Here is a 27515-nt window from a genome sequence, read left to right as displayed (position 1 = left end):
ATCTACTCCCTGTGCAAAATTTCAACCAAATTGAGCCAAAACTCTGGCTTTTAGGACCATATTAGCCATATCGGGCGAAAGGTATATATGGGAGCTATATCTAAATCTGAACCGATTTCAATCAAATTTTGCACACTTGACTATATTACTAATTGTACTCCTAGTCCAAAATTTCAACCAAATTCGGAAAAAATCTGGCTTCTGGGGCCATATAAGTACATATCGGGCGATAGATATATGGGAGCTATATCTAAATCTGAACCGATTTCAATCAAATTTTGCACCCTTGACTATACGACTAAGTGTTATGTTTGTACAAAATTTCAAGCAAATCGGTATAAAACTCTGGCTGCTGGGTCCATATTAGTGCATATTGAGCGAAAGATATATATGGGAGCTATATCTAAATCTGAACCGATTTCTTCCAAAATCAATAGGGTTCTATTCTGACCCAGACGGACGGACGGACAGACAGACATGGTTTTATCGACTCAGGAACCCACCCTGAGCATTATTTCTAAAGACACCATGTGTCTATCTCGTCTCCTTCTGGGTGTTACAAACATATGCACTAACTTATAATACCCTGTTCCACAGTGTGGCGCAGGGTATAAAAACCGTAAAAGTATCAGCTATAGTTTTTGTATAAATGTCCATTTACTAGAAACATGCAGTACAAAAATTGTCTCAAATTTTCGTATTTTTCGTTTATTGTTAAAGAAGATTATAAAAATGAATTTTAGACCTCACCAATATGGACAATATTTATAGGTTATTTAGATTAAAGCCTCTACTTAAAAATAGCATCGAGAAATAAACCAAAACTAAGTGGGAAAATAGAATTTGGTGTCTTTTTCGAATGTCCTTCTAAGTGGACATCGGTAGTGAAAGGGTTAACTTAATTTCATATATCTTGAACACCACCAAAATAATCTCAAAATAAAACGTTTTCAAATTTCTTTTTTCTCATTAACACTGAAATATTTATTTAATTCAATTGATTTATTTCTTGAGTACAATAAAATTCCGGAAATACATATAAGAACGAGTTAATGTTTTCGTTTACATTCTATATACGTACTAATATGTATATATATATATGTATATATATCGTATGTATATAACTAAATCTAATAATAATGTATGTATATAGCATGATTATAACGGCATGTTTAAATTAATTTATTTATCTTAATTAAGAGATATATGTTGGTATAAACTAATAAATACCACAATGAAAATAGAAAGATTCCTATTATATTTATATGTAAATAAAAGAAAATCAAATTTAATTGAATAGTAATATTCGGGCATTTTATCGTATGTATAATCAAGCATTGATGCAATTCAAACTCTACACAGATTCTTATCCATGATCGTGACCGTGAATGTAGAGATCGAGGAGCTATATAAACATTGCATGTTTATGCGTTTTTTGATGATTTTTTTTTATTTAATTTTTTTTATTATTATTACATTCATTGTTTTTAAATTGTAACGCGTTATTATTGTCATTTTTAATTAGTTAACATTCATATTTTTTAAATGTTTTCTTTTTATATGTAATTACTTTTATTTGATTTCATTTGTAACCATTTTTTATGCATACACATTTTCGTCGTGACAATGTCTTGTTAACTTATATGACCCAAAAGGTGTATAGGACGTTTTCAGAGATGTTTTGTTTTTTAATATTAAATAATAAAATTTATTTATTTTTAATCACATTTGTAGAAAAAAAGAGCTACGTAATTTTAACGAAGATTTTCATTAAAAAGTAATCAATAAAACAAATTCGTTAATATAATGAACAAATTCGTGTATGAATTAGGTATACAAAATTCGTGAAAATCGATTTTTTTTATGAAAATAGAGTCGAAATTATTAACCGACATTATAATGTTACACTGAAAAAACTATTGACCTAATATGGAAGATTATGCAACTTAAATTTTATGACTCGAAATTTACGCAATGCTAAGGAAAAGATTCTTTAAAATAATGACATTTTAATTAAAAGAAAGTTTATAATCCTTGCATTAAATTTTTTTTTTCATTAAATTTAGGACACAAATCTTGAAAATTTGCGTCCCTCTGTTGAAGTTGTTGTAGATCTTTGAAGTAAGGGAAATGTTCCTTAAAATAAAGAAAAACATTTTTAAATTAAAAAAATCGTCTTTAACTCAACTGACATATTGAATTTTTAAATTTAAGATGAAAACGCTTCAAATATTGGCTAAGACTTATTTTAAGGATTTGCATCTTTGGTTTAAAGTTTTTTTTAGCATTAAGAACACAGTTTTTACTTTGAAGTACTTGGCATAATTTGGATTTTGAAACTGGAATTTGTTTGTACATGAATACCTTTATTAATATATCGCAAACAGAGAATAAAAATTCGATGAATGAGATCTGTATCCTAATTTTAATTTTATCGATCCTAGATTTAAAGCCAGGGAGGTCCGTAAAAAATGGCTTTATTTTAAAAAAGCCGCATCTGTGGCTCGGAATCAATACCAAAATCCTTAAAGGAAGGTCAAAATCTTTGGATCCAAGTAAACTTTTTTTTTTTTGAGTGTAGTTAAAATCGATTAATCTACTTTTCATAGTGACCAAAATCGACAAATCCCAGTTTAAGGAAAAATTCGAAAGGTCTTATACGAATTGAAATTGAATTGTGATGTAGCTGTTTTTATGCTGAAGATTCTTCCAAAGGTCGAAATTCGCGACAACAAATTAACCTTTTCGATTTTTAAGAAGTTGAAAAATTTACTTTTCCATTAGTCATAACAATCCCTAGGATTCAATACCTTTTAGATTATGAAGTTATTTGTAATATTAAAGAAATAGAAATAATTTTTAATATATTCTTAAACAATTTTTATTTGTTTTTCTGTGTATAAAAAGGCGAGAACTACACTGAAAAAAAATATTTAAGTGATATTAAAGATTACGCAACCTCAATTTTAGGATGCCCAATTTACACACTATTAAGGACAAATTTCTTTAAAATAATGAAATTTTAATTAAAAGTAAGTTTATAATCTTTGCTTCAAAAAAAATTTTTTTTTCATTAAATTTAGGACACACATTTCGAAAATTTGCGTTCCTTCGTTAAAGTTACATGTCTTTAAACTAAGGCAAATTTTCCTTAAAGTAAAGAAACACATTTTTGATTTAAAGAAATCGTCCTTAAATTAACAGAAATATTGAATCTTTAGATTTAAGATAAAAACGCTTCAAATATAGGCTAAAATTAATTTGAGGATTTTGAGTCTTTAATTTAAAAATTTTTTTTTGGATTTAAGATTTTTTTTACTTCTGTATCCCAATTTTAATTTTATGGATCCTAAATTTAAAGCCAAAAATAATCCTTGTTTTAAAGAATCCGCATCTTTGGCTCGGAATCAATACCAAAATCCTTAAAGGAAGGTCAAAATCTTTGGATCCAAGTAAACTTTTTTTGAGTGTACTTTAGAAGTATTTTTAAAAACACTTCCTGGACGCACAGTGAAATACAACCTTCAAATCTCTTCACCACTGTGGTATCACAATGGACTGAATAGTCTATGTGAGCCTGATACATTGGGCTTCCACATAACCTAACGTAACCTAAATCTCTTGAAGCGATTTTAGCCATAAATTTTGAATGCTACATAGATCTGTCGATCTGTCGCTTTTAAAGGCTCTTTAACAGATTGAAAGATTAAGAATAAACGAAGAAAATAATATCACACATTCTTATAAATGTATACAAGCTTTGTTGAACACGAAGATGAAGTTATGGAAAAGAAAATGCCCTGTACCAATCTACACAAGCTTAGATATACATATTTCATTGCAGACTAAAGCGAATTTCCATAGCCTTCAGTATAGATTGGGCGGCGAGATATGACTCATTTTGGGTCTTATATGCATGAGTCCAATTTTATGCGCAATTCGAACATTTATGTTGCAGACGTCTTATAAATAAATCATAAGGTTCATATTTGCAAAAATTGCTCCAAAAACACGAAAATGGAAATCTCTGAAAACTAATATTGTTACTGACTCTTTATGAAAAATCAGAACAAAATATCAAAAAATTATTCTATGAAGCCGACACACAGTTTTTTTTTTATGGGAGGAACCGACCATCTATGCAGCATTTAAGGCCTATAATAATGATGCGAGAGAGGTCTGAAATGAACGAAATTCTTCCAAAATTATTTTTTCTGTAGAAAACGTTTGTCAAAATTTCTTGCTGTAGGAAATTTTTAACAATTTTTTTTGCGATAGGACATTTTTGTTGAAATTAGAAATTGTGGCAGCCCATTATTTCAGACTCATTCCTACTATTCAGTCCAGTGGTGAACTTCTCTCACATCAGCCAGATCTTATCACTGAGTGCTGCCCGATTCCATGCTAAATGATAAGGGTCTGTCAGGAATATCACCAGCATTACCAAAAGGTGTTACAAGGACATAGTATTTTTTTCAAAATTTGTTATAGGAAATTTTGTCAAAATTTCTTTGCTATAGATTTTTTTAAATACAATATTAGGGCTGTTTTCTTTTAGCACTGGATACCCTAAGCCGTGAAGGACTAAAAGAAAACCGAGTATTCGTTTATCCAGGACATCTCCAAAAATATGCAACATCAGCTGTTTAAAAATAATCACAGAAAAGAAGTGAAATCTTGCATTTTAATGTATGAAATGCTCCAATTAGTAATTAATAGTTACTGCTGCGATTATTTATGACACTGTATCTCTTTGAATTTCATGTTTTTTGATAAAATAGTCACAATAAAATGCTATTGTGAATCAAAGAAGCGTCACTTTCTCAAAATACAATCTGGCAACATCGGCGCCACTTGCACTGATGAGATGTTCTGGATAGAACACCAGTGCAACGATGTTCTAGATGGCCCATACAAATGTTGCATCCAGTGCTAAAAGAAAACAATCCCAATTGCCTGTCTTCAATCACGAAATTTATTGATCCAATTAATTTTTAATTGAAATGTTTTCAATCATAGAAGACAATCATAGAATGTCTTCAATCATAGAAATGATAGTATAAATCACCAACATTAATTAAATTAAAAAATTAATTGATACAATTAAAAAATAATTTGATACTATTATTTTCTGTGATTGATTTTTGTTTCAATTAAAAAATTTGTTGAACAAATTAAATTTATTACTGAAAATGTTTTAGAATTCAATTAAAATTTTAATTGGAACAATTTTGGTGATATTTTTTTTGTATCTGCCCTATAGGAAATTTTGTCAAAGTTTCTTTTCTATAGAATTTTTAAATTTGCGTTCTAAAGGGTGGTTAAATTGTAAGTGCCGATGTTGAATGTGAACCACACCTAAACGCCAAGTTTTTTTCCGAATTTTATTTGACATTTCTCTATTTCAGACTTACTCAATTTGAACCATGGAGAGATACACAATCCAACAACGTGTTAAATGGTTCCAAGAAATGGCAACAGTGGATGATCAATTTTCGAAGAAAATCATCTTCAGTGACGGGCACATTTTCACCTCAAGTGGATTCGTCAATAAACAGAATTGCCGCAATTGGGCGAATGAGAATCCAAGAGTGATTGTCGAAAAACCAATGCGCCCACAAAGAGTGACTATTTGGTGCGGTTTATAATTTCTTTCCAAAAGGATTTTTTAAATTTCTTTTCTATAGGAAAATTTGCCAAAGAAAAAAATGTCCTTTGTAAAAAAATGTCAAAATGTATTTTCTTTGGAAAACTTTATGAAAATTCCTATATTGCCACTCTATAGCATTTTTTAAATATCTTTCCTATAGAAAAATTTGTTTGCTATAGGACTTTAAAATTTAAATTTCTTTTCTATCGGATTTTTTTTTTTCAATATTTCATTGCCATAGAAATCTTTAAAAAAAATATTTTTCTATAGACAATTTTGTCCAAATTTTATGTTAGAAGAATTTTGGTGAAAATTTCTTTGTTAAGATCATTTTTTTTTTTTCAAAATTTGACACAGAAATTTTTATTTTCCAAAGGAATTTGTTTAAAGTTGTCTTTGTCACAGGAAGACAAACTTTCTTTTCAATAATTGTTTTTCTTTTTTCAAAATTTCTTGGCTAGCCGAAATTGTATAAACATTTCTTTGCTACACGAAATTTTAGCAAAATTTCTTTGGTATGAATAATTGTGTAAAATTTTACTATGGGATTTTTTCTAAAGAATTCATTGCTATAGGAAATTTGCTATATCATAATTTTCGAATTGCATTTTAATATACTCTAAATGACCATTCGATTTGTAAATAAAAAAAGAAAATACAAATAAAAAGTTTTATTTTCATCCAAACTGGATTTTCTGTATTTTTTTATTTTCATTTATTTGTATCCTGTTAAAAAGTACTTTTTTGTAAAATTAAGAGAAAAAAAGAACTAAAACACAGTTTATAAAGACAAGTACTATAATTAAATAATTATTTTAAACAAAAAAACAACTTCATAAACATACAATACAGATGGATAATGGATAATACAATAATTAAAATGTAAATTAAAAAGAATTTCCATAATAATTACACTTAGGAGGGTGGAAATTATAAATATAAATATTATTTTTTTTTTTTTCGTTTTTGGTTACATAAAAGTAAATGTATTTTTTTTGTTGTATTAGAATTGAAACAGGTATTAAAATTATATAGAAATAATACGGGAATCCTTAAATTATTTTAAAACTCAATTCTAAAATAATTAAGATTTTACAAACATAAATGGATGGAGGGGGTGGGGCAACAAGGGAGCTGTATCTGACAGTGTTTATAGTCATAGACATGGAACATAATAAAAAATAATCTAAAATAGAAATTGGAAACAATTAAAACAAATTTTTACAAAAACAATTAAAACAAATTTTAAGGACTTGTTCAACAGTATTTTTTTGTTTATCTTAAAAAAATAAGAGATTCCAGTTATGCATATGTGTATGTATATGTCTATATCAACTTGTTTGCTTTAAAATCATGCTAGGTAAGAAAAATATATAAAGCTTAGTATTTTGTTTGTTTTAATTAAAAAGGGGCGAATAGAGTATAGATTTACAAATTATAATTTAAATAATAAAAAAAAAACAGATAACTAGTATTCGAGAGGTTTTGTAAAAATGTATGGACGTAATCCTCCATGGTAAAGCTGATAATTTGAGTGGGTCAAAGCTGCTTTTGGTTGAGGTTACTGACATATCCTGCGAAGAGAATAAGTTGATGTCACAAACCACTGAAGGGATAACATAGTGTCCTTGAATTCTCTACGTTAAAAAGGAACACATTCATTTGATTTGTTATCGATAAAATGATGTCTTTTCCATAGAAAGCTTAATTCACATAAATAGACAGTGTTTAAAAATTCCATAAATATTTTTTTGTTGTTTTGTATTTCGGATTCAAATGGAGAATTGTCTAAAAACGTCATCGATTCTTAAAACAAACAGAAACATAATTACAGTGGGTTTGTATGTGTATGTACGTGGGTGTGTGTGTGTCGTATAGCCCAAGGTTAGGAGGGGTCCAAACACTATGTAAAAATTCCACATATTTATCTTTAGCAAAGTTATTCTCGTTAGTATTTCGTTAACACCTTTTTTGGGCAAAATGTTCGTATTGGCACAGATTGGGCCACCTTCGGAACTATATACAAAGAATTTATTAAATTCAAATTTGTGGGACGAATCCGTACAGGTCCCCCAAATCTGCCCCAATGTAAACGAGGCCCGAATCCTAAGTTTTTATTTGGTTTTTTGGATCGATGTGTGTGTGTATGCTTGTCGGTTCTGTTTTCTTTGTTTTTTTTGGTTTTTTTGCTAAAAATTAAGTTTTCAGTTACATTTTAATCGACGCTTCTAGTGAATGACATTGTGTGGTGTAGATGTGTGTGTTTCTGGGTGAGCAGGTTGGTTTGGTTTTGGAGTTTTTGTTTAATTTATATGGGTACATAGTTGCCCTTGGGCTTGTAAAACAATTGACCGCGTACGAGTCGTCGTCCGATTTCAGCAAGCAGCAAACGTTTTTCCTTTTGAATTTTCTTCAGAACGCCCTTGTTTTCTTGTGCTCTGCGCGAGAGATATGGCAAGACTTCCTGTACTGGACCATAGGGTATATACTTATAGGCCGAGTAACCAGCTTGACCTAAAGTAGGAAAAAGTAACAGTTGATATTAAAAAAATTTCAAATTTTAATTGTTTTTTTTTCTTTCAGTACATACCTAATGGGAAAGTAATATAATCACACATGCCCAATAATTGGCCGAAACATATGACTTTGTCTTCTGGAGAAATTCCAATTTCCTTCATCTTCTCGATGGCATAACGAACAGTGTCTTCGTTATGAGATGCTACCATAATACCAATCTTCTTTGCATCCTCACCACTATCTTTGAGTATCTATATGGACAAGAAAAGAAAAAAACAAAATTTGATTAAAATAGTGACCTACACTCAAAATACAACCCACCAGTTAATTTTAGAAAATTTTGATTAATTTGGTGGGAGACACGAATTTAGGAAATCTTTATGCTTCAATTGTATATAAATTTTCCCCATGTTTTAGTTCATTAAAAATTATTAAAGTCAAGAAAACTTTTTCAAAACCTAATAATTCCATGAACTATGTTAAAATATAATTAAATTGGCCCTAGTGCCCCAACAAAAAACAGCGTCGCCAAAAAAGTAATGCAAATGTTCTTTTTGGATCCGGAAGTTTAACATGGGCTTGTCATAAGACGGATGTCCACCATTTTAACCGTCGTTGCATTGAATTTGCATCACTTCTTAAGATGTGATGCGAATTCAGTGTTTTGGATGTGAATTAAGAAATTTTGTGATATTTTCACAAATAAATAATTTTTAGATTTTTTTATGAGTTTTAATGCATTCTTATGCTTGTTTGGAACGTTTGACATCAACTATTTTCAAAAATTCGCAATTTTCCTAGAATGGATTTGGATTTTTTTTTCGGCAACATTTAAATAATTTTTACCATTTAATTATTTCTTAATCTATTTTTAACCTATTTGAAACAAAAAATTTTAAATTTTCCATTAACAAAAAAAGCGAGTTATAAAAAAATTGACTCAAATGAACTTCCTGTGCAGCTAAAATAAAGAACTTCTTCGGGAGTACATTTTTGGAAGTGCATTTAAAGTTGTGCTTTTAGAAGAACTTCTACATCTTTTGCTGGGGCCATATAGGGTTCATTTTTTAGTGTACACACTCAACGAAAAAATACTTTCCTGTGAAACGAAATAACAAACAAACGCAATTCTCCTTTGTTGTATAGTATTTTCTTTAAGAGCAAATAAATCCGAATTTAACTTAAATGTTGCAATCTGCTTTATTTGCTTTTAAGGAAATTTTTTTTTAGCCTCAAAAGAAAACTTCACTTGTCTAAAATTTCGTCACCCAGGAAAGCAAACACTTCTTTCAGTGTAGTTGATTGATTTATCCATATACGAGTGCTACTCACCTTAATCCTTCTCAAACACTCAGTTAATGTCTTGTGGTACATTTCAGTAGTAGCCTCAAAGTTGGGATTCACTGGATCAGGGTATCCCAAGGCCTCAGCTCTTGCACGTTCCTGTTCCATGTAAGCACCACGCACTAATTTAGCACCAAAGTAGAAGTTTTGACGTTTAGCTTGTTCCAAATCCGTATTAACCTAAACGAATGAAAAGTCCCAACATGACCGTAAATTATCCGTCTGGTACTACTAAATGGATTCCACCTTACCTCACGGAATGCTTCACGCAAATAACATTGGTATGTATTGAATACAATGGCCTTATCTTTGTTATATTTACGCATCATTTCTAGAGTAATACGGGAAATTGCTGGTTGGAAATAAGTTTGTTCAGCGTCAATCATTATACGGACATCCAATTCAGCAGCAGTCTAGAAAATCAAAAAGAGAATAGTTAACTTCAGTCAAACAATATAAGAAAAATATAAGAAGATATCTTCTAAAGAATTTAACACAAATGTGAAGAATATCAAAGAAATCAGAGATTATGCTGAGGATTTGGATTTATCTGTCCAAGATCTATGATAGTTATAGTTTTTTTAGTAGGTGGGAGAAGCTATCTTGATAATCCTCAAATTCATGTTGACTTCGCCACATCACTAATTATGTTATCTGGATTTAAATTAACAGTTATTGGATGAACGGGAATGAGTATTAATTGAAATTCGCCACTATTCCCCCTAGAAGCGCTTCTATTTGCGTGAATTTTCGTCAATAGTCAATCATTTCCCAGCGAATAAAGATTTTAGATTACCACTTTTCATGTTATCCTGATACCGAAACAGGCGATTAACGTCTCAATGCATGATCTTAATTTACATTAATTATTATTCGAGCTTTATGGAAAACGAAGATTAAGGAACTTTGATCAACAGAGTCATTGAAAAGAAAACGCCAGACACAATTCTGTACACGCCTGACTGTACATGTTTCCGTTGGGGCGATTAAACTTTTCCACAGTCTTTAGTACAGATCTGGCTGGAAAAGATAATTCAATTTTGGCCCTTTAACTTAATGGAAACACATATATAAATTAGACCCCTTTAAATCGAATCATCTTTCATCCTATTGTGTATTATCCCTCCATAGTGTAAAGGCTTCGAAAAAGGAGTACTTCTGTTCTGTGACAAGCCCATGTAAAATACAGTGGAGATGAACTAAATTTGCACTACAGTGAAACTTCTCAGAAGGGGACATTTACGGTGTACTATATTTTTCCACATTTGGGAGGTTTCCAGATTAATTTTACTCTTCCACTTTTGAGTTTCCTAGTTTGAGAATCATAAGAAATATATAAGAAGATATCTTCTATAGAATTTAACACAAATGTGAAGAATATCAAAGAAATCAGAGATTATGCTGAGGATTTGGATTTATTTGTCCAAGATCTATGGTAGTTATAGTTTTTTAGTTATCTTGATAATCCTCAAATTCATGTTGACTTCGCCATATCACTAATTATGTTATCCGGATTTAAATTAACAGGTATTGGATGAACGGGTATGAGTATTAATTAAAATTCGCCACTATTCCCCCTAGAAGCGCTTCTATTTGCGTGAATTTTCGTCAATAGTCAATCATTTCCCAGCAAATAAAGATTTTAGATTACCACTTTTCATGGTATCTTGATACCGAAACAGGCGATTAACGTCCCAATGCATGATCTTAATTTACATTAATTATTATTCGAGCTTTATGGACAACGAAAATTAAGGAAATTTGATCAACAGAGTCATGGAAAAGAAAACGCTAGGCACAATTCTGTACACGCCTGACTGTACTTAATGGAAACACATATAGACATTAACCCCTTTAAATCGAATCATCTTCAATCCTATTGTGCCTTATATCTTCATAGTGTTAAGGCTTCGAAAAGGGAAGCCTTAAGCCTTATTTTCAGTGACAAGTTCGTGTAAAGTACAGGGCAGATGAACTAAATTTGCACTACAGTGAAACCTCTCAGAAGGGGACATTTACGGTGTACTATATTTTGTCCACAATTGGGAGGTTTCCAGATTAATTTTACTCTTCCACTTTTGAGTTTCCTAGTTTGAGAGGTTTCACTGTACTTCCTGATCACAATTTAGAAAAGAGCTTTAGAAGCAGCTCTTTTTATACTCTCCACCATAGGATGGAGGGTATATTAACTTTGTCATTCCGTTTGTAACACATCGAAATATTGCTCTAAGACCCCATAAAGTATATATATTCTGGGTTGCGGTGAAATTCTGAGTCCATCTAAGCATGTCCGTCCGTCTGTTGAAATCACGCTAACTTCCGAACGAAACAAGCTATCTACTTGAAACTTGGCACAAGTAGTTGTTATCGGTTATCGGTTCACTTTTACGTATAGCCCTATATAAACGGACCCCCAGATTTGGCTTGCGGAGCCTCTACGAAAAGCATATTTCATCCGATCTGGCTGAAATTTGGTACATGGTGTTGGTATATGGTCTCTAACAACGATGCAAAAATTGGTCCATAATTATATATAGCCCCCATATAAACAGATCCCCAGATTTGACCTCCGGAGCCTCGTGGAGGAGCAAAATTCATTCGATTTGGTTGAAATTTGGTACATGGTGTTGGTATATGGTTTCTAACAACCATGCAAAAATTGGTCCACATAGGTTCATAATTATATATAGCCCCCATATAAACCGATCCCCAGATTTGGCGTAGAGGCTCCGCACTACGAGAAGCATATTTCATCCGATCTGGCTGAAAGTTGGTACATGGTGTTGGTATATGGTCTCTAACAACCATGCAAAAATTGGTCCACATAGGTTCATAATTCATTATATATAGCCCCCACATAAACCGATCCCCAGATTTGGCTTGCGGAGCCTCAAATAGAAGCAAATTTCATCCGATCCGGCTGAAATTGGGTACATGGTGTTGGTATACGGTCTCTAATAACCATGCAAAAATTGGTCCACATAGGTTCATAATTATATATAGCCCCCACATAAACCGATCCCCAGATTTGGCTTGCGGAGCCTCTAAGAGAAGCAAATTTCATGCGATCCGGCTGAAATTGGGTACATGGTGTCGGTATACGGTCTCTAACAACCATGACAGAATTAGTCCATATCGGTACATTATTATATATACACCGAACCCCACATTTGACCTCCGCAGCCTCTTGGAGGAGCAAAATTCGTCCGATCCGGTTGAAATTTGGTACGCGGTGTTACTATATGGTTTCTAACAACCATGCAAAAATTGGTCCATATCGGTCCATAATTGTATATAGCCCTCATATAAATCGACCCCCAGATTTTACCTCCGGAACCTCTTGGAGGAGCTAAATTCATCCCATTTGGTTGAAATTTGGTATAGTATATGGCCGCTAACAGCCATGCAACAATTGGTCCATATCGGTCTATAGTTATATATAGCCGATCGCCAATCACACAAAATTTGGTTCATATCGCCAAAAATAATCTACCATATTTTATTTCTATAGAAAATTTCGTCAAAATTTTATTTCTATAGAAAATTTCGTCAAAATTTTATTTCTATAGAAAATTTTGTCAAACTGAATTATATACGTATTTAATCGGCCTTTTTTTTTGTTTATATGGACTAACTTGTTCGTATGGACTAACTTACAAGTTAGAAGACGGTGTTAAGAAGTTTTAAGATACCTTGCCATCGGCAAGTGTTACCGCAACCCAAGTAATTCGATTGTGGATGAAAGTCTTTAGTAGAAGTTTCTACGCAATCCATGGTGCAGAGTACATAAGACTCGGCCCTGCCGAACTTACGGCTGTATATACTTGTTTACTTTACGAATAACAAAATTAATTGATTTCGATGCAAAACTCAGCCAAGATGTTAATTGAAAATTCAATTTTCAAGTATATTGGTGATTGATACTATTAACTTTGTAATTGAAGCACTTTCAGTTAAAAATTCAATTTTTTCTGCATATCAAACGGCTCTACAGGTTTTAGAAAATTGAATTGTCCACAAAATTGTCACCACAATACTGATTGGTCCCAAGTAGCGCTTAACCCAAAAAGAGCTCATATGAATATCGCTATATCGATATTTACCCCTTTGCGATCTATCATTCATGTAGGACTTTTTTGTGGTAGAGCACACTTTTATCAATACTGCATAAGTAGAATTGCAGGCGATTGCTGTTTCCTGATGGATGGAGGACATATTCCCACACTGTTAGAAAAATATGTTTTTCATATGTTCCGATATAAACAAAATGTGTTTCGGGCACAATTTTAAAACACAATATATTTAAGGGCAAACATGTAATGTTCCTAAACTAACACTAAATGTTTGGGACATCTATGTTAATATGTTAGAATATATTATGTTTGGGGCATGAATGTTTCATAAAAATCATATGTGTGAATGCAAACATATATAAATTTACAAATTTCGACTAAACATACATATGTTGTGATATTTTATTCAAAGCGACATAGATAGTATAGAGAAAGAAATAGAGATGGAAACCGGGAGAGTTGACGAAAGATATCAACATAACACAGCGAAAGAATCAAAAGAGAACAATTTCTGTGAAACCGCTTCTATGTTGTTTCGTAAAACTGTTTTATGATAAGGCCAAAAATTTGATATGCTTAAGTCTAAATATTATTTAATTTGAATAAAGAGAATAGACAATCGGAACCAAGAGAATAGACATTTGAAAAACAAACAGCATATGTTTTCGCCTTGAGAGCAGCATTTTATGTATGTGTGGACATGTGTTTTGTTTATCGTTTTGGCATTATGGGCACAATTTTTTTCTTGGTTCGTTAAAAGAAATCAGGGGTCTTCATAAAAATAACGAAAGGGCACTATACTCTTTTTAGAGTTGGGACAGTAAAATGAAATAAGGAGGAAATAGTGAAAAATTACACAGTAAAATGTATAAAAACAATGTTTGGTTCTTCTTTATTAATAAGTAGTCCACGAGGAGTTGACCGACACATTCAAATATAAAAGCGGGCATTAAGTTCGAGTTTTGCAGCTAAAACAATTTGAAACGTTTTTTCTTTAAAATGAATTATTAAAGAAAAATAAAAGGCATTTTACAGCGATGGTGTTAAATGCTAGTAAAAAACTGTTCACACCTAACTAAATTTATGTTTATATTATAAAATTATTTATGTATGTTTATACTCGTTTATGTATGTTTATACTCGACTCCTCGTTCTTCTTTTGTTAGAGTTTTTGAATTCCTTCCAAGTTTTAAAGTTTTGTACCAAAAACTGTTTTTTGTTACAAAATTGTTATTTTTGCAATAAAAAATAATATTTTATTCAAAAATCAGTCAATTTCGTTTATATCAAGCACTGTTACTGACTATAAATCAATCCCACGGCGGCGGGTTCTACGCACCGGATTGACCCGATGGATACCAGCCATCGGCCAGCGGCTGCCACCTCAGTGTACGTGTTGTCTCGTCCATTTTTTCGTGTTGGAGAAGGTGCATCCCGGGGAGCCCTCTCCGCCTGCTTTTGGTCCGAGCCGGGATAGAGGAAAACCCCGGACCATGGTACTGTGCCGTCTGCCGAAATCGAATTCACCATCGCTCGGTTTCGGTGAGGTGTAACCGGTGCATGGAATGGGTGCACTTCCGGAATTGCTCCGGCCTAACATCGCTGCGGGAGTATAGTCAAACTGACTTCGTGGCAGGATGCTGTGCCAATGACTGCAGCAGTGGGTCATCTGATTATGTGACCCCACCGACTTCTCCCGCACAACAATATTCTCCGCCGCAGCATCTTACACCGAATATTGTTGTACCAGTTCCGGAGAGTGCATAATTTTTGCAATTTAATTGCAACGGGCTCCGTGGTAAGATTAGTGAGATCGTAGACTTTATGAATCGGAAAAGGATAAGGATCGCGGCGATCCAGGAAACAAAGCTGAATCCCACCTGCAGCCTACGACATTGTGATGGGTACAATGTCCTACGGAAGGATCGCACAAGAAATGGAGGTGGTGGCCTGGCTTTCATATTACACCGTTCCGTGCAGTATAGACCACTCACGCTTGTGCTAGACACTAATGACCCGTACATGGAATGTATGGGGGTAGCAGTTAAGTGTGGGGCTGCCGAGATAGAGCTATACAATGTGTACATACCGCCGGTTGGTAGCTGTGCTCCTGGTTATAGCCCAAACATTGAGTGGTTGTTGAGCGGGCATAACCGATTGGTTCTAGGAGATTTTAATGCCCACCATGAACTTTGGCATTCTCTCCTGGGTAATGACCAGAGGGGCATAGCTTTGGCAGAGCAGATAGACGACTCCACATTTTGCACGGTGAACGAAGAGGCCCCCACGAGAATTATGGGTGACTGCAGCAGTTCGCCAGATTTATCGTTAGCATCGCCTGGTCTGATAAATGACGTCTCCTGGCAACCCGTCATTTCATTGGGTTCGGACCACCTCCCCATAATTCTCACCATCAACCGACCCTCCGATTTCATAACCTCTGAACGCCGGACGTTTATTAATCAAAAGAAAGCCAACTGGGAAGGCTTCAGAGAATACACCGATCGCCGCTTCAGTGAGCTCCCGTCCCCCTCACATGTTCATGTTGCCCAGAGGGAGTTCCGGGACATCATCAACGCAGCAGCCGCTCGCTTCATACCCGCTGGTCGAATTGCCCAGGTGAGGCCCAACTTCCCAGCCGAAGCGGCGGGACTCGCAGACGAGCGTGATGAACGCCGTCGTGCTAACCCTGCTGATCCTAGAATCAGAGAACTAAATCTAGAGATTAGTAAGATAGTCGACGAGCACAAGCGGAACACTTGGTTAGAGCACCTGAAGCAATGTAACTTAGGAACAGGAACTGGTAAATTGTGGTCAACAGTTAGAGCCCTCTCGAACCCCTCCACAAGGGATGATGGGATTTCAGTCACATTTGGCGACGTGACTGTGACTGATCCGAAGAGGTGCGCCAAATACTTCAACCGACAGTTTGTCGAGCATCCCGAGAGTGATAGAGCGAAAAGGATAGCCACCCGTCGTGTACGTGGTCTCCGAGCCGATGACACACCACAATTTACTGCAGCCGAAGTTACCAATGTCATCAACAGCGCGAAACCATCTAAGGCGCTGGGCCCTGACGGAATTTCAATGCTAATGCTGAAGCATCTGGGAATACTGGGAGTTGAGTACCTGACCAGACTCCTCAATTTGTCTTTGGAATCACACATTATACCCGATGTCTGGAAAATGGGAAGGGTGATTCCACTACTGAAACCGGGCAAAGATTCGAGCAAAGGTGAATCGTACAGACCGATATCCCTTCTTTCGCCAGTAGCCAAGACACTTGAGGCATTACTCCTCCCCAGCCTTGTGGAGAATTTTCCAGCTGCCCACCATCAACATGGATTCCGTAAGGTACATAGTACGACAACAGCCTTACATGCCATTTCGACACATATTAATAAGGGACTTAACCAGCCCAGGCCGTGTCACAGGACGGTCCTCGTGGCGCTTGACCTATCGAAAGCATTCGATACGGTCAACCATGCCACATTATTTGAGGACATCGAGAATACGTCCCTACCGGCAGGAGCGAAGCGTTGGGTGCTGAATTATATGTGTGGACGCCAGTCGTACGTGGAATTCAGGGACAGAAAGTCAAGACCGCGTAGAGTTAAACAGGGAGTTCCCCAAGGTGGGGTGATATCTCCGGCACTGTTTAACCTCTACATGTCCTCGATTCCACCCCCTCCTGACGGCGTCGAGATTGTATCATATGCGGATGACTGTACAATCTTGGCATCTGGGCCCAATGTTGATGACATTTGCGATCGGTTGAACGTCTACATAGCTAATCTTACCAGTTATTTCACTGCGAGAAACTTGAGGATATCCCCCACCAAATCCTCAGCCACACTATTTACTACATGGACGGCAGAAGTGCGCAGGCAGTTGAATATCAGAGTCGATGGAGTAATAATTCCGACCACAAATTACCCCAAGATTCTTGGGGTCACATTCGACAGCCTTTTTAGGTCATCTGCCCATGCCACTGCAATTTGTAATAAGCTCCGTGGTAGAAACAAGGTCCTCAAGTCACTAGCCCGCAGTACTTGGGGTGCGGACAAAGAAACTTTGCTAACTACTTATAAGGCAATTGGCCGGTCAGTGGTAAACTATGCAGCGCCAGTGTGGACACCGCAGACCAGTGATACGCAGTGGAATAACATACAAACCTGCCAGAACGCTGCTCTTAGAACTGCGACTGGGTGTCTCCGCAGCACACCCCTGGATCACCTTTATGTGGAGACACAGATCATCCCTGTGCGAAGACACAACTACATGTTGTCAAAGCAGTATCTCCTGGGTTGTTATCGCAGTAATCATCCAAACCACCATCTTATGGATACACAACCACCACCCAGGAACGTAAGGGTTGATATACATAATCTAGAGCGCGAGATCCAGCGCTATAAAAGAGAGCCTCTAGATCAAGCAGCGTACCAGGCAGGTTTGAACAGGATTCATGAGGATACTGTAGCTGAAGCGGTGAGAAGCTACAAGGTTAATCCTGTTCTTGGAGTCCGACCACCGCCCATAGCACCGGAGGAAAGAGACCTCCCACGGCAGACTAGGGCAGTTTTGGCCCAATTAAGATCAGGCAAGTGCAGCCGCCTCAATTCCTACTTATCGGTGATTGATAGCAGCGTAGCTGACGTTTGTCCAATTTGCAACCAAGGGCCACACGACACGCGTCATCTTTTCTCTTGCCCAGCCAAACCAACCCGACTTACCACCAGATCACTCTGGACACACCCCATCTTAGTCGCAGAGTTCCTTGATCTGCCAACAAGCTGATGTACCAAGCGTATAACATGAAATGGATGAGATCACAATAAACTGTTACAACAACAACAACAACAACTATAAATCTTTAATAACCCACATTTCGAAGTTTCATTATAAAAATTTAATATAGTATAAATATAAATGTGTAAATTAAAATTGAACCCACGACCCTTTGCATGCAAGGCAGACATGCTAACCACTGCTCCACGTGGCAAACAAATGTATGTTTCTGTTAAATAATGTTATGTTTGCATGGGCTCGTGGGCGCTGCAAACTATGCTATATAAATGTAACTTATAACGATAATTATCTACTGGTGACTATAACAGCTACGTAGTCCAGTGGATAGTGTGTTGGCTTACAAACTGTATGGTCCTCTGTTCGATTCTCCGTGCAGGCGAAAGGTAAAATTTATAAATTTATAAAAGTGAATAATTTCTTCAACATTATTTGTATTACAGAAAAAGGTGCCAAGAACTAAAATATTTCGTGGAAGTGAAAATTACGAGTATATTAGGCAATGAGCACAATCGTCTTTGGGAAAAATTCTTCCAAGCATATAATATTTTTGGGCTCAAAATGCTTCCAAACATATTCACACAAAACAAACATATTAATGTTTCGGCAGTATCCAATAATATATGTGCTTCCTGCAAAATATGTTTGGAACATATATTAAAGAAGCGATTTTTTTTGAGGGTGTAGAACTGGGACTGGTCCATACACAGCAGAGACTAGTCCTCTACTGGTCCTGTGGTTGATCCATATCCCCTTGGGTTAGGTTAGGTATAGTGGCAGCCCGATATTCCATGCTCACTTACGGTGTGGTCACACTGGGCAAATATTTGACAGAAATCGAAAAAGAATTCTTCGCCACAGGCAAAGCATCAAACATTTTTAGACCATATTGGATATATTACATCACGATAAGAGTATTTTCCAAAACAGTATACAGATATTTCGTAAGTGCTACTGGAAAAATGTTTGACACTCATTTTAGGCAAATATTTGTCTAGTGAGACCATACCCTTAGACTATTCAGTCCATACCATAGTGGTGAATATCGCAATAGGAATGAAATCGTCCGACTACCATTTCTAGTTCGATATGTACGCAGGACATGATAATCATGAGAGTTGTGTAAGCAACATTCGATTTCATAAAATCTTGTTATTCATTCCTCGAACCCCTCAGGGGAGTCACATAATTTGACGACTCCCTGTAGCTACCCTACATCCAGATAAGTAATCAGTAAGACCATAATCGGGGTACTACGTTAAGCCAGAACAGATTAGACAGTGCGCTAACTACCAGAGATGGTCCGTAACATATCAAGCTTTTTTAGACGGTCTGTATTCGCTCATCCTTTCCTTCTATAATTTCTGCAGAAACTGGAAGGAAGGAAAACTACTTAAGTCTTGCATAAGTGACTTTTTGTTTAGAAAGAATTTTACAAAATCATTTTTTGGCTTATTACAGCTAATTTCCATCCTAATTCGCTGATGCAACTAAGGCTTGGATGGACATTATGGACCAAGCAAACCTAGAATAGTTTGAAGTTGCCAATGAGAGATGTAAAACTAGTAAATACAATAAAAATCATTTTTTTGTATCCCTTCTATCGGGGAGCCTAAGTAAATTAAATTAAAATATATTCACAGTTTCTTTAATTCAAAATTAAGTTTTTTACATTAGGTTTACGACTTTTGCGACATATGTACGTATTATACCGTCGTAAATGTATGTCGCAAAAGTCACAGTTTGCGACAGGCCAACCCTGCTAACTACACATCACGGAAATCTAACGATTCCAGCATAATCAAAAGATTTTTGCTAACCAAATAAAACAATAATTTTTTACGGCTCGGGCCAAAACGGAGAATGTTCCCGAGATGCACCTTTTCTACTACATTGAGTTTTTTTTTTTTAACAGGTAGCTGATGTTGTGAACTCACATATACAACGAAATTTATATTTGTTAATATTGCTTACCTTAACAATTGTATTTAAACGACGAATCATATTTCTAAACATTTCTTCCTCATTATGTGGAATTTGTGAGATCAAACGACGCATTTGACCAGTTTTTGGATCGGGTACTCTGAAGGTATCACTAAGCTGTGAGTCTTCATCGACAATACCAGACCAGGGGAACAGATGCAAAATACTGTAAAATAAAGAATAGTATAAATATTATAAATGTTCCGCATAATACATAAAAACCAAGCCATAACAAACTAAGTCGAATGTCATACACACAGAAAACGAATTCATTTATTTTATGAAAAAAAAATATCCAAACATGGAATTCGACATACAGCAATAAGAAGTAGGGATTCTAAGTTCCAAGAGGATATCTCTATTCGTTCGAAAAGGGGAATTCGAACGGACGGACACGGTTATATCATGAATCAGAATTTCACCATGAGCAAGAATAAATGATATATACACAGAAAAAATTTCACGGAAACTTTTCCAATTCAAGTTTCAAAATTGTATTGTGAGAAACGGGCCGACTGAAGGGCATGTTTCTTTCAAATAAAGTTTCTTTACATCGGCGTGTGGCCGTCCAAAACTACGCTGTATAAATACAACTGTTGTCTGGGTAACCTGAGCATTGATGGCTATAGCAGTGATTGTCTGTTGACGACAATAACAGCTACGCAGACCAGGGGACAGTGTGTTGGTTTACAAATTGTATGGTCCGCGTTTCGATTCTCCCTCTAGGCAAAAGGTAAATTTAAAAATATAATATAAAATCAAATAATTTCTTCTACATTGTATGTATTACAGAAAAAAGTGCTAAGAACTAAATAGACCTTGTGGAAGTGAAAAAGGAGGATAAAATTATCCAGAAAATAAAAAAAAAATGTTTTGAGTTAGTCTTTATGAAATTGTTTTCACATCCTCAACAAGAAACAACGTTTATCGAAAAAAGAATATCAAAATAAATTTACTTAAAGCAAAAAGCAAATAGTAAACGATGGCGTTTTGTGTAACATTTCGTTTGGGAGGAACGTATTATTTTGTGGAAATACCTATGTGGAATTTTTTCCATAAGCCGTTCTTTCCACCTCACTCATTTTTCACTTATCCGCAGTATATTACAGTTTTTTTTCTACTTAATTTTTTTTTGTCAAAAGGAAACTTCGTTTGACTAAAAATATTGTTCCTTAGTAAAGAAAAATCTAATTACATGTGAGAAATTTCCCCAACTGTCATTCCCACGCCATCTGCATATAGCAAACGACTGTTTTATGCAAAATTTTAAAGCAAAGGTAATAGAACTCGTTCTTGGGATAAACCACTGTTGACATACTTTTGAATGTTCGCTCGCCGAAATATAAATGTTAGCCCGCTTAATTTCAGGCTCACGTATTGCATATATGTACTTCTAGTTTTTATCGTAGAAGCCTCTCGATTATTTTCTTCTGTTGAGCCAATCTGATTATTAAAAAAATATTTGCAAACTGTTTAAGTTAACATTTTACAGGCTTGCCAGTAATCTAATGCTATATGCTCCTAAAATTCGCTTACGCCTCACCAAATTACAAATTCACGATACACTCAACAACAGTGAAGGCACTAAAGCGAAATTTTCTTTGACAAATGAAAAAATTAATTGTGTGAATTGAAATACGTTCTTATCCAAAAAAAAAATCGACCAAAATTTGAAGACAATTTTACCACCAATCTACCAAATTTAAAAATTTTATTTCTATAATTTTTTTTAAATTTTATTTATATAAAATTTTTTTGTAAATTTTTTTTTCTATAAAAAATTTTGTCAATTTTTTTCTTTAGAAAATTTTGTCAAAATTTTATTTCTATAGAAAATTTTGTCATAATTTTATTTCAATAGAGAATTTTGTCAAAATGTAATTTCTATAGAAAATTTTGTCAAAATTTTATTTCAATAGAGAATTTTGTCAAAATGTAATTTCTATAGAAATTTTTTTCAAAATTTTATTTCTATAGAAATTTTTTTCAAAATTTTATTTCTATAGAAAATTTTGTCAAATTTTATTTCTATAGAAAATGCTGTCAAAATTTTATTTCTATAGAAAATTTTGTCAAAATTTTATTTCTATAGAAAATTTTGTCAAAATTTTATTTCTATAGAAAATTTTGTCAAAATTTTATTTCTATAGAAAATTTTGTCAAAATTTTATTTCTACAGATAATTTTATGAAAATTGTATTTTATAGAAAATTTTATCAACATTTTATTTCTATAGAAAATATTGTAAAAATTTTATTTCTATGAAAAATATTGTCAAAATTTTACTTCTATAGAAAATTTAGTGAAAATTTTATTTCTATAGAAAATGCTGTCAAAATTTTATTTCTATAGAAAATTTTGTCAAAATTTTATTTCTATAGAAAATTTTGTCAAAATTTTATTTCTACAGATAATTTTATGAAAATTGTATTTTATAGAAAATTTTATCAACATTTAATTTCTATCGAAAATATTGTAAAAATTTTATTTCTATAGAAAATATTGTCAAAATTTTACTTCTATAGAAAATTTAGTCAAAATTTTATTTCTATAGAAAATTAAGTCAAAATTTTATTTCTATAGAAAATTTTGTCAAAATTTTATTTGTATAGAAAATGCTGTCAAAATTTTATTTGTATGGAAAATTTTGTCAAAATTTTATTTCTAACATATATAAAATGCTGTAAAAATTTTATTTGTATAGAATATTTTATCAACATTTTATTTATATAGAAAATTTAGTCAACATTTCATTTCCATAAAAAATATTGTCAAAATTTTACTTCTATAGAAAATTTTTTCAAAATTTTATTTCTATAGAAATTTTTTTCAAAATTTTATTTCTATAGAAAATTTTGTCAAATTTTATTTCTATAGAAAATGCTGTCAAAATTTTATTTCTATAGAAAATTTTGTCAAAATTTTATTTCTATAGAAAATTTTGTCAAAATTTTATTTCTATAGAAAATTTTGTCAAAATTTTATTTCTACAGATAATTTTATGAAAATTGTATTTTATAGAAAATGTTATCAACATTTTATTTCTATAGAAAATATTGTAAAAATTTTATTTCTATGAAAAATATTGTCAAAATTTTACTTCTATAGAAAATTTAGTGAAAATTTTATTTCTATAGAAAATGCTGTCAAAGTTTTATTTCTATAGAAAATTTTGTCAAAATTTTATTTCTATAGAAAATTTTGTCAAAATTTTATTTCTACAGATAATTTTATGAAAATTGTATTTTATAGAAAATTTTATCAACATTTAATTTCTATAGAAAATATTGTAAAAATTTTATTTCTATAGAAAATATTGTCAAAATTTTACTTCTATAGAAAATTTAGTCAAAATTTTATTTCTATAGAAAATTTTGTCAAAATTTTATTTCTATAGAAAATTTTGTGACAATTTTATTTCTATAGAAAATTTTGTAAAAATTTTATTGCTATAGAATATTCTGTGAAAATTTTATTTCTAACATATATAAAATGCTGTAAAAATTTTATTTGTATAGAATATTTTATCAACATTTTATTTATATAGAAAATTTAGTCAACATTTCATTTCCATAAAAAATATTGTCAAAATTTTACTTCTACAGAAAATTTTGTCAAAATTTTATTTCTACAGATAATTTTATGAAAATTGTATTTCTATAGAAAATTTTATCAACATTTTATTTCTATAGATAATTTTATCAACATTTTATTTCTATAGAAAATTTTGTCTAAATTTTATTTCTATAAAAAATTTTGTCAAAATTTTATTTCTATATAAAATTGTGTCAAAATTTTATTTCTATAGATAATTTTATCAAAATTTTATTTCTATAGAAAATTTTGTCAAAATTTTATTTCTATAGAAAATTTTGTCAAAATTTTATTTCTACAGATAATTTTATGAAAATTATATTTTATAAAAAATTTTATCAACATTTTATTTCTATAGAAAATATTGTAAAAATTTTATTTCTATAGAAAATATTGTCAAAATTTTACTTCTATAGAAAATTTAGTCAAAATTTTATTTCTATAGAAAATTTAGTCAAAATTTTATTTCTATAGAAAATTTTGTCAAAATCTTATTTGTATAGAAAATTTAGTCAAAATTTTATTTCTATAGAAAATGCTGTCAAAATTTTATTTCTATAGAAAATTTTGTCAAAATTTTATTTCTAACATATATAAAATGCTGTAAAAATTTTATTTGTATAGAATATTTTATCAACATTTTATTTATATAGAAAATTTAGTCAACATTTCATTTCTATAAAAAATATTGTCAAAATTTTACTTCTATAGAAAATTTTGTCAAAATTTTATTTCTACAGATAATTTTATGAAAATTGTATTTCTATAGAAAATTTTATCAACATATTATTTCTATAGATAATTTTATCAACATTTTATTTCTATAGAAAATTTTGTCTAAATTTTATTTCTATAAAAAATTTTGTCAAAATTTTATTTCTATATAAAATTGTGTCAAAATTTTATTTCTATAGATAATTTTATCAAAATTTTATTTCTATAGAAATTTTTGTCTAAATTTTATTTATAGAAAATTTTGACAAAATTTTATTTCTATAAACAATTTTGTCAAAATTGTATTTCTATAGAAAATTTTGTCAAAATTGTATTTCTATAGAAAATTTAGCCAAATTTTATTTTTATATAAAATTTTCTAAGTACTTCTTAGTTTGAGGAGGTCTATATTGCAAAATTTACCAAACCATCAAGAATTCTACCGAACAGTTAAAAATATACCAATTTTGATAGAATTCTACCTGGCAACCGTGCCTGGTACTCATATTAAGTGAATATGGTACTGCTCAGTCATCTCGTTGAGAGATTTGCGACAATCTATAGTCCAAACAAATTCTTTAAAAGAATATGCAACATCGACTTAGCATACTATGGTTTAGAAATGGTTATATGATCGTTAAAACAAAAACACCTACCCATCTTTATCAGAGGTAACATTCTTCAAGAATTCTTTGACGTTCTTATTATCACCCAAACTCTCGTAGTACTTTTCCAAATCCTTAATAGTCTTTTTATAAGTCAAGACATTGCCTTGTCCACCAACCATATCTTCCATATATTTACGTGTGCGCATAATGACCTCAGACAATTGCAACTGTAATAAAAGATAAAAGTGGCATTAGAATAGGAATGATTAGAATTTTACATTTAACTATTACATACCAAGAGTTGAGGACGACCCAGGGCGGTTAGTTTAATGGCGGTGATACCGGTGCCAAAGGTAGCGCCTAAAAAAACAAAAACAAAATGTAAATTTACTTATTAACATATTGGAGGAATTTTTTCCAAAAACTTAACCACGACATACGATAGCATTGTGATTGTGAAAATTAAAAATTAATATACAAAAATATTTTTTTATAACTTAATATTAATACTAATTGCACTCTACAATATGGCCTATACCATAGATAAAGCATCTGATGATCATATACACTACAATAATAATAGCCAAGCGATGCCATCGCATGTGACAACACGGTCAAATGATGTTGTTCTAAATATAGGTCAAGGTCCAACGTGAATCTACAATACTTTGGTCTTGGTCAGATCTATATATGTATCTGTAGATCACAGAAAAAAAATTTTGCACATCTATTCTTTGTTTATTTTTGTTTTGTTTGTTTTTTCGTTCTATATGTTTTTTACACATCTTTTATGTAGGTCGCTATCATTTGTGTATGAAAAACAAATATCCAAACATATTTAAGAAATATTAAGCTGACTCAAGATAAATTGTTTTTTATGTTTTAACAATTTGCGTCTAGGTATAGATTATTTTGTTTTATTCTAGAACACAGAAAAAAATATTATTTGCCTTCAGTTACGAAATTAATCGAATTAATTAAAATTGATTTAATTAATATTGTACTAAAAAGTTGCACAAAACTTTCAAAGATTTTTGATTTGGTTTGATATTGGTTTTTATTTTTAATTGATACTTTTTTTAATTCAACTAAAAATTTAATTTCTGAGAAATTATCGTGCCACTTTTTCGTGCATCAACAATTAATCCCTTTATATTTTTAACATTATGTAAATTTTATACCCAATCCCCACGCTAACGAAATATAAAATACTCATATACATATATTTTATATTTCATTATCGTTAACGTTGAAAATGTATAAAAAGTGGCACAAAAAGTGTCATTCCAAATAAAAGCGACAAACTCATATCCAAGTAGTTGCACTCATTTATTTCTTATGAAATAATAGGGCTGTTTTCTTTTAGCACTGGATGCAACATTTGTATGGGCTATCCAGAACATCGTTGCACTGGTGTTCTACTCAGAACATCTCATCAGTGCAAGTCGCACCGATGTTGCCAGATTGTATTTTGATAGAGTGACGCTTCTTCGATTCACAATAGCAATTTATTGTGACTAATTTATCGACAAAACTGAATTTCAAACTGATACAATGTCATAAATAATCGCAGCAGTAAATATTTATTACTAATTTGTGCATTTCATACATTAAAAATGCAAGATTTCACTTCTTTTCTGTGATTGTTTTTAAACAGCTGATGGCAGTGTTGTATATTTTTGGAGCTGTCCTGGATAAACGAGTACTCTGTTTTCTTTTAGTCCTTCGCGGCTAAGGGTATCCAGTGCTAAAAGAAAACAGCCCTAATGTTTTGAGATACAATGGTAACACAGACTGCAAAAACTGTTGACCAAAAACCATCATCACTCGAAGGAAGAGGAAAATTCGCCAATTTTTTGTGATACTTATGGAACATTTGTAGCGGTAACGATGCATATAATCGATGAGTCCATTATAAATTAAGAATTGCACTGATAGAAAAAGCTTCATCATATTAATGAAATTTGTCATTAAAATAATATTTATGATTGTGATCGCGGTAGCCACAGTTGGTAGAATTCTATCAAAAATGGTATATTTTTTGCTGTTTGATTGATAGAATTCAATTATAAATAGGAGAAATAAAATTTGGACAAAATTTTCTATAGAAATAAAATATTGACACATTCTTCTATAGAAATAAAATTTTGACCAAATTTTCTGTAGAAATAAAATTTTGACCAAATTTTCTGTAGAAATAAAATTTTGACCAAATTTTCTATAAAA

The 27515-nt window shown here is 32.3% G+C and overlaps 1 protein-coding gene across 4 annotated transcripts in view; it reads right to left on the bottom strand.

Annotated features, from left to right (window-relative positions):
• Window positions 1-7377: 7377 nt before the first annotated feature.
• slgA (proline dehydrogenase slgA) overlaps window positions 7378-27515 on the bottom strand; it is a 98868-nt gene continuing 78730 nt past the window's right edge. For all 4 annotated transcript variants that reach the window (XM_075300648.1, XM_075300650.1, XM_075300647.1 and 1 more), the window contains 7 exons: window positions 25585-25649; window positions 25338-25516; window positions 20365-20539; window positions 9763-9924; window positions 9500-9691; window positions 8241-8418; window positions 7378-8164 (listed from right to left, as the gene is read on the bottom strand). In XM_075300648.1, the coding sequence (XP_075156763.1) occupies window positions 7959-8164; window positions 8241-8418; window positions 9500-9691; window positions 9763-9924; window positions 20365-20539; window positions 25338-25516; window positions 25585-25649 (1157 nt within the window). In that variant the 3' untranslated portion in view covers window positions 7378-7958. The remainder of the gene's footprint in view (window positions 8165-8240; window positions 8419-9499; window positions 9692-9762; window positions 9925-20364; window positions 20540-25337; window positions 25517-25584; window positions 25650-27515) is intronic.

Source organism: Haematobia irritans, chromosome 3 (genome assembly GCF_050003625.1).
Source record: "Haematobia irritans isolate KBUSLIRL chromosome 3, ASM5000362v1, whole genome shotgun sequence".
Classification (NCBI taxonomy): domain Eukaryota; kingdom Metazoa; phylum Arthropoda; class Insecta; order Diptera; family Muscidae; genus Haematobia; species Haematobia irritans.
This window is presented reverse-complemented; position numbering and strand designations above follow the sequence as displayed.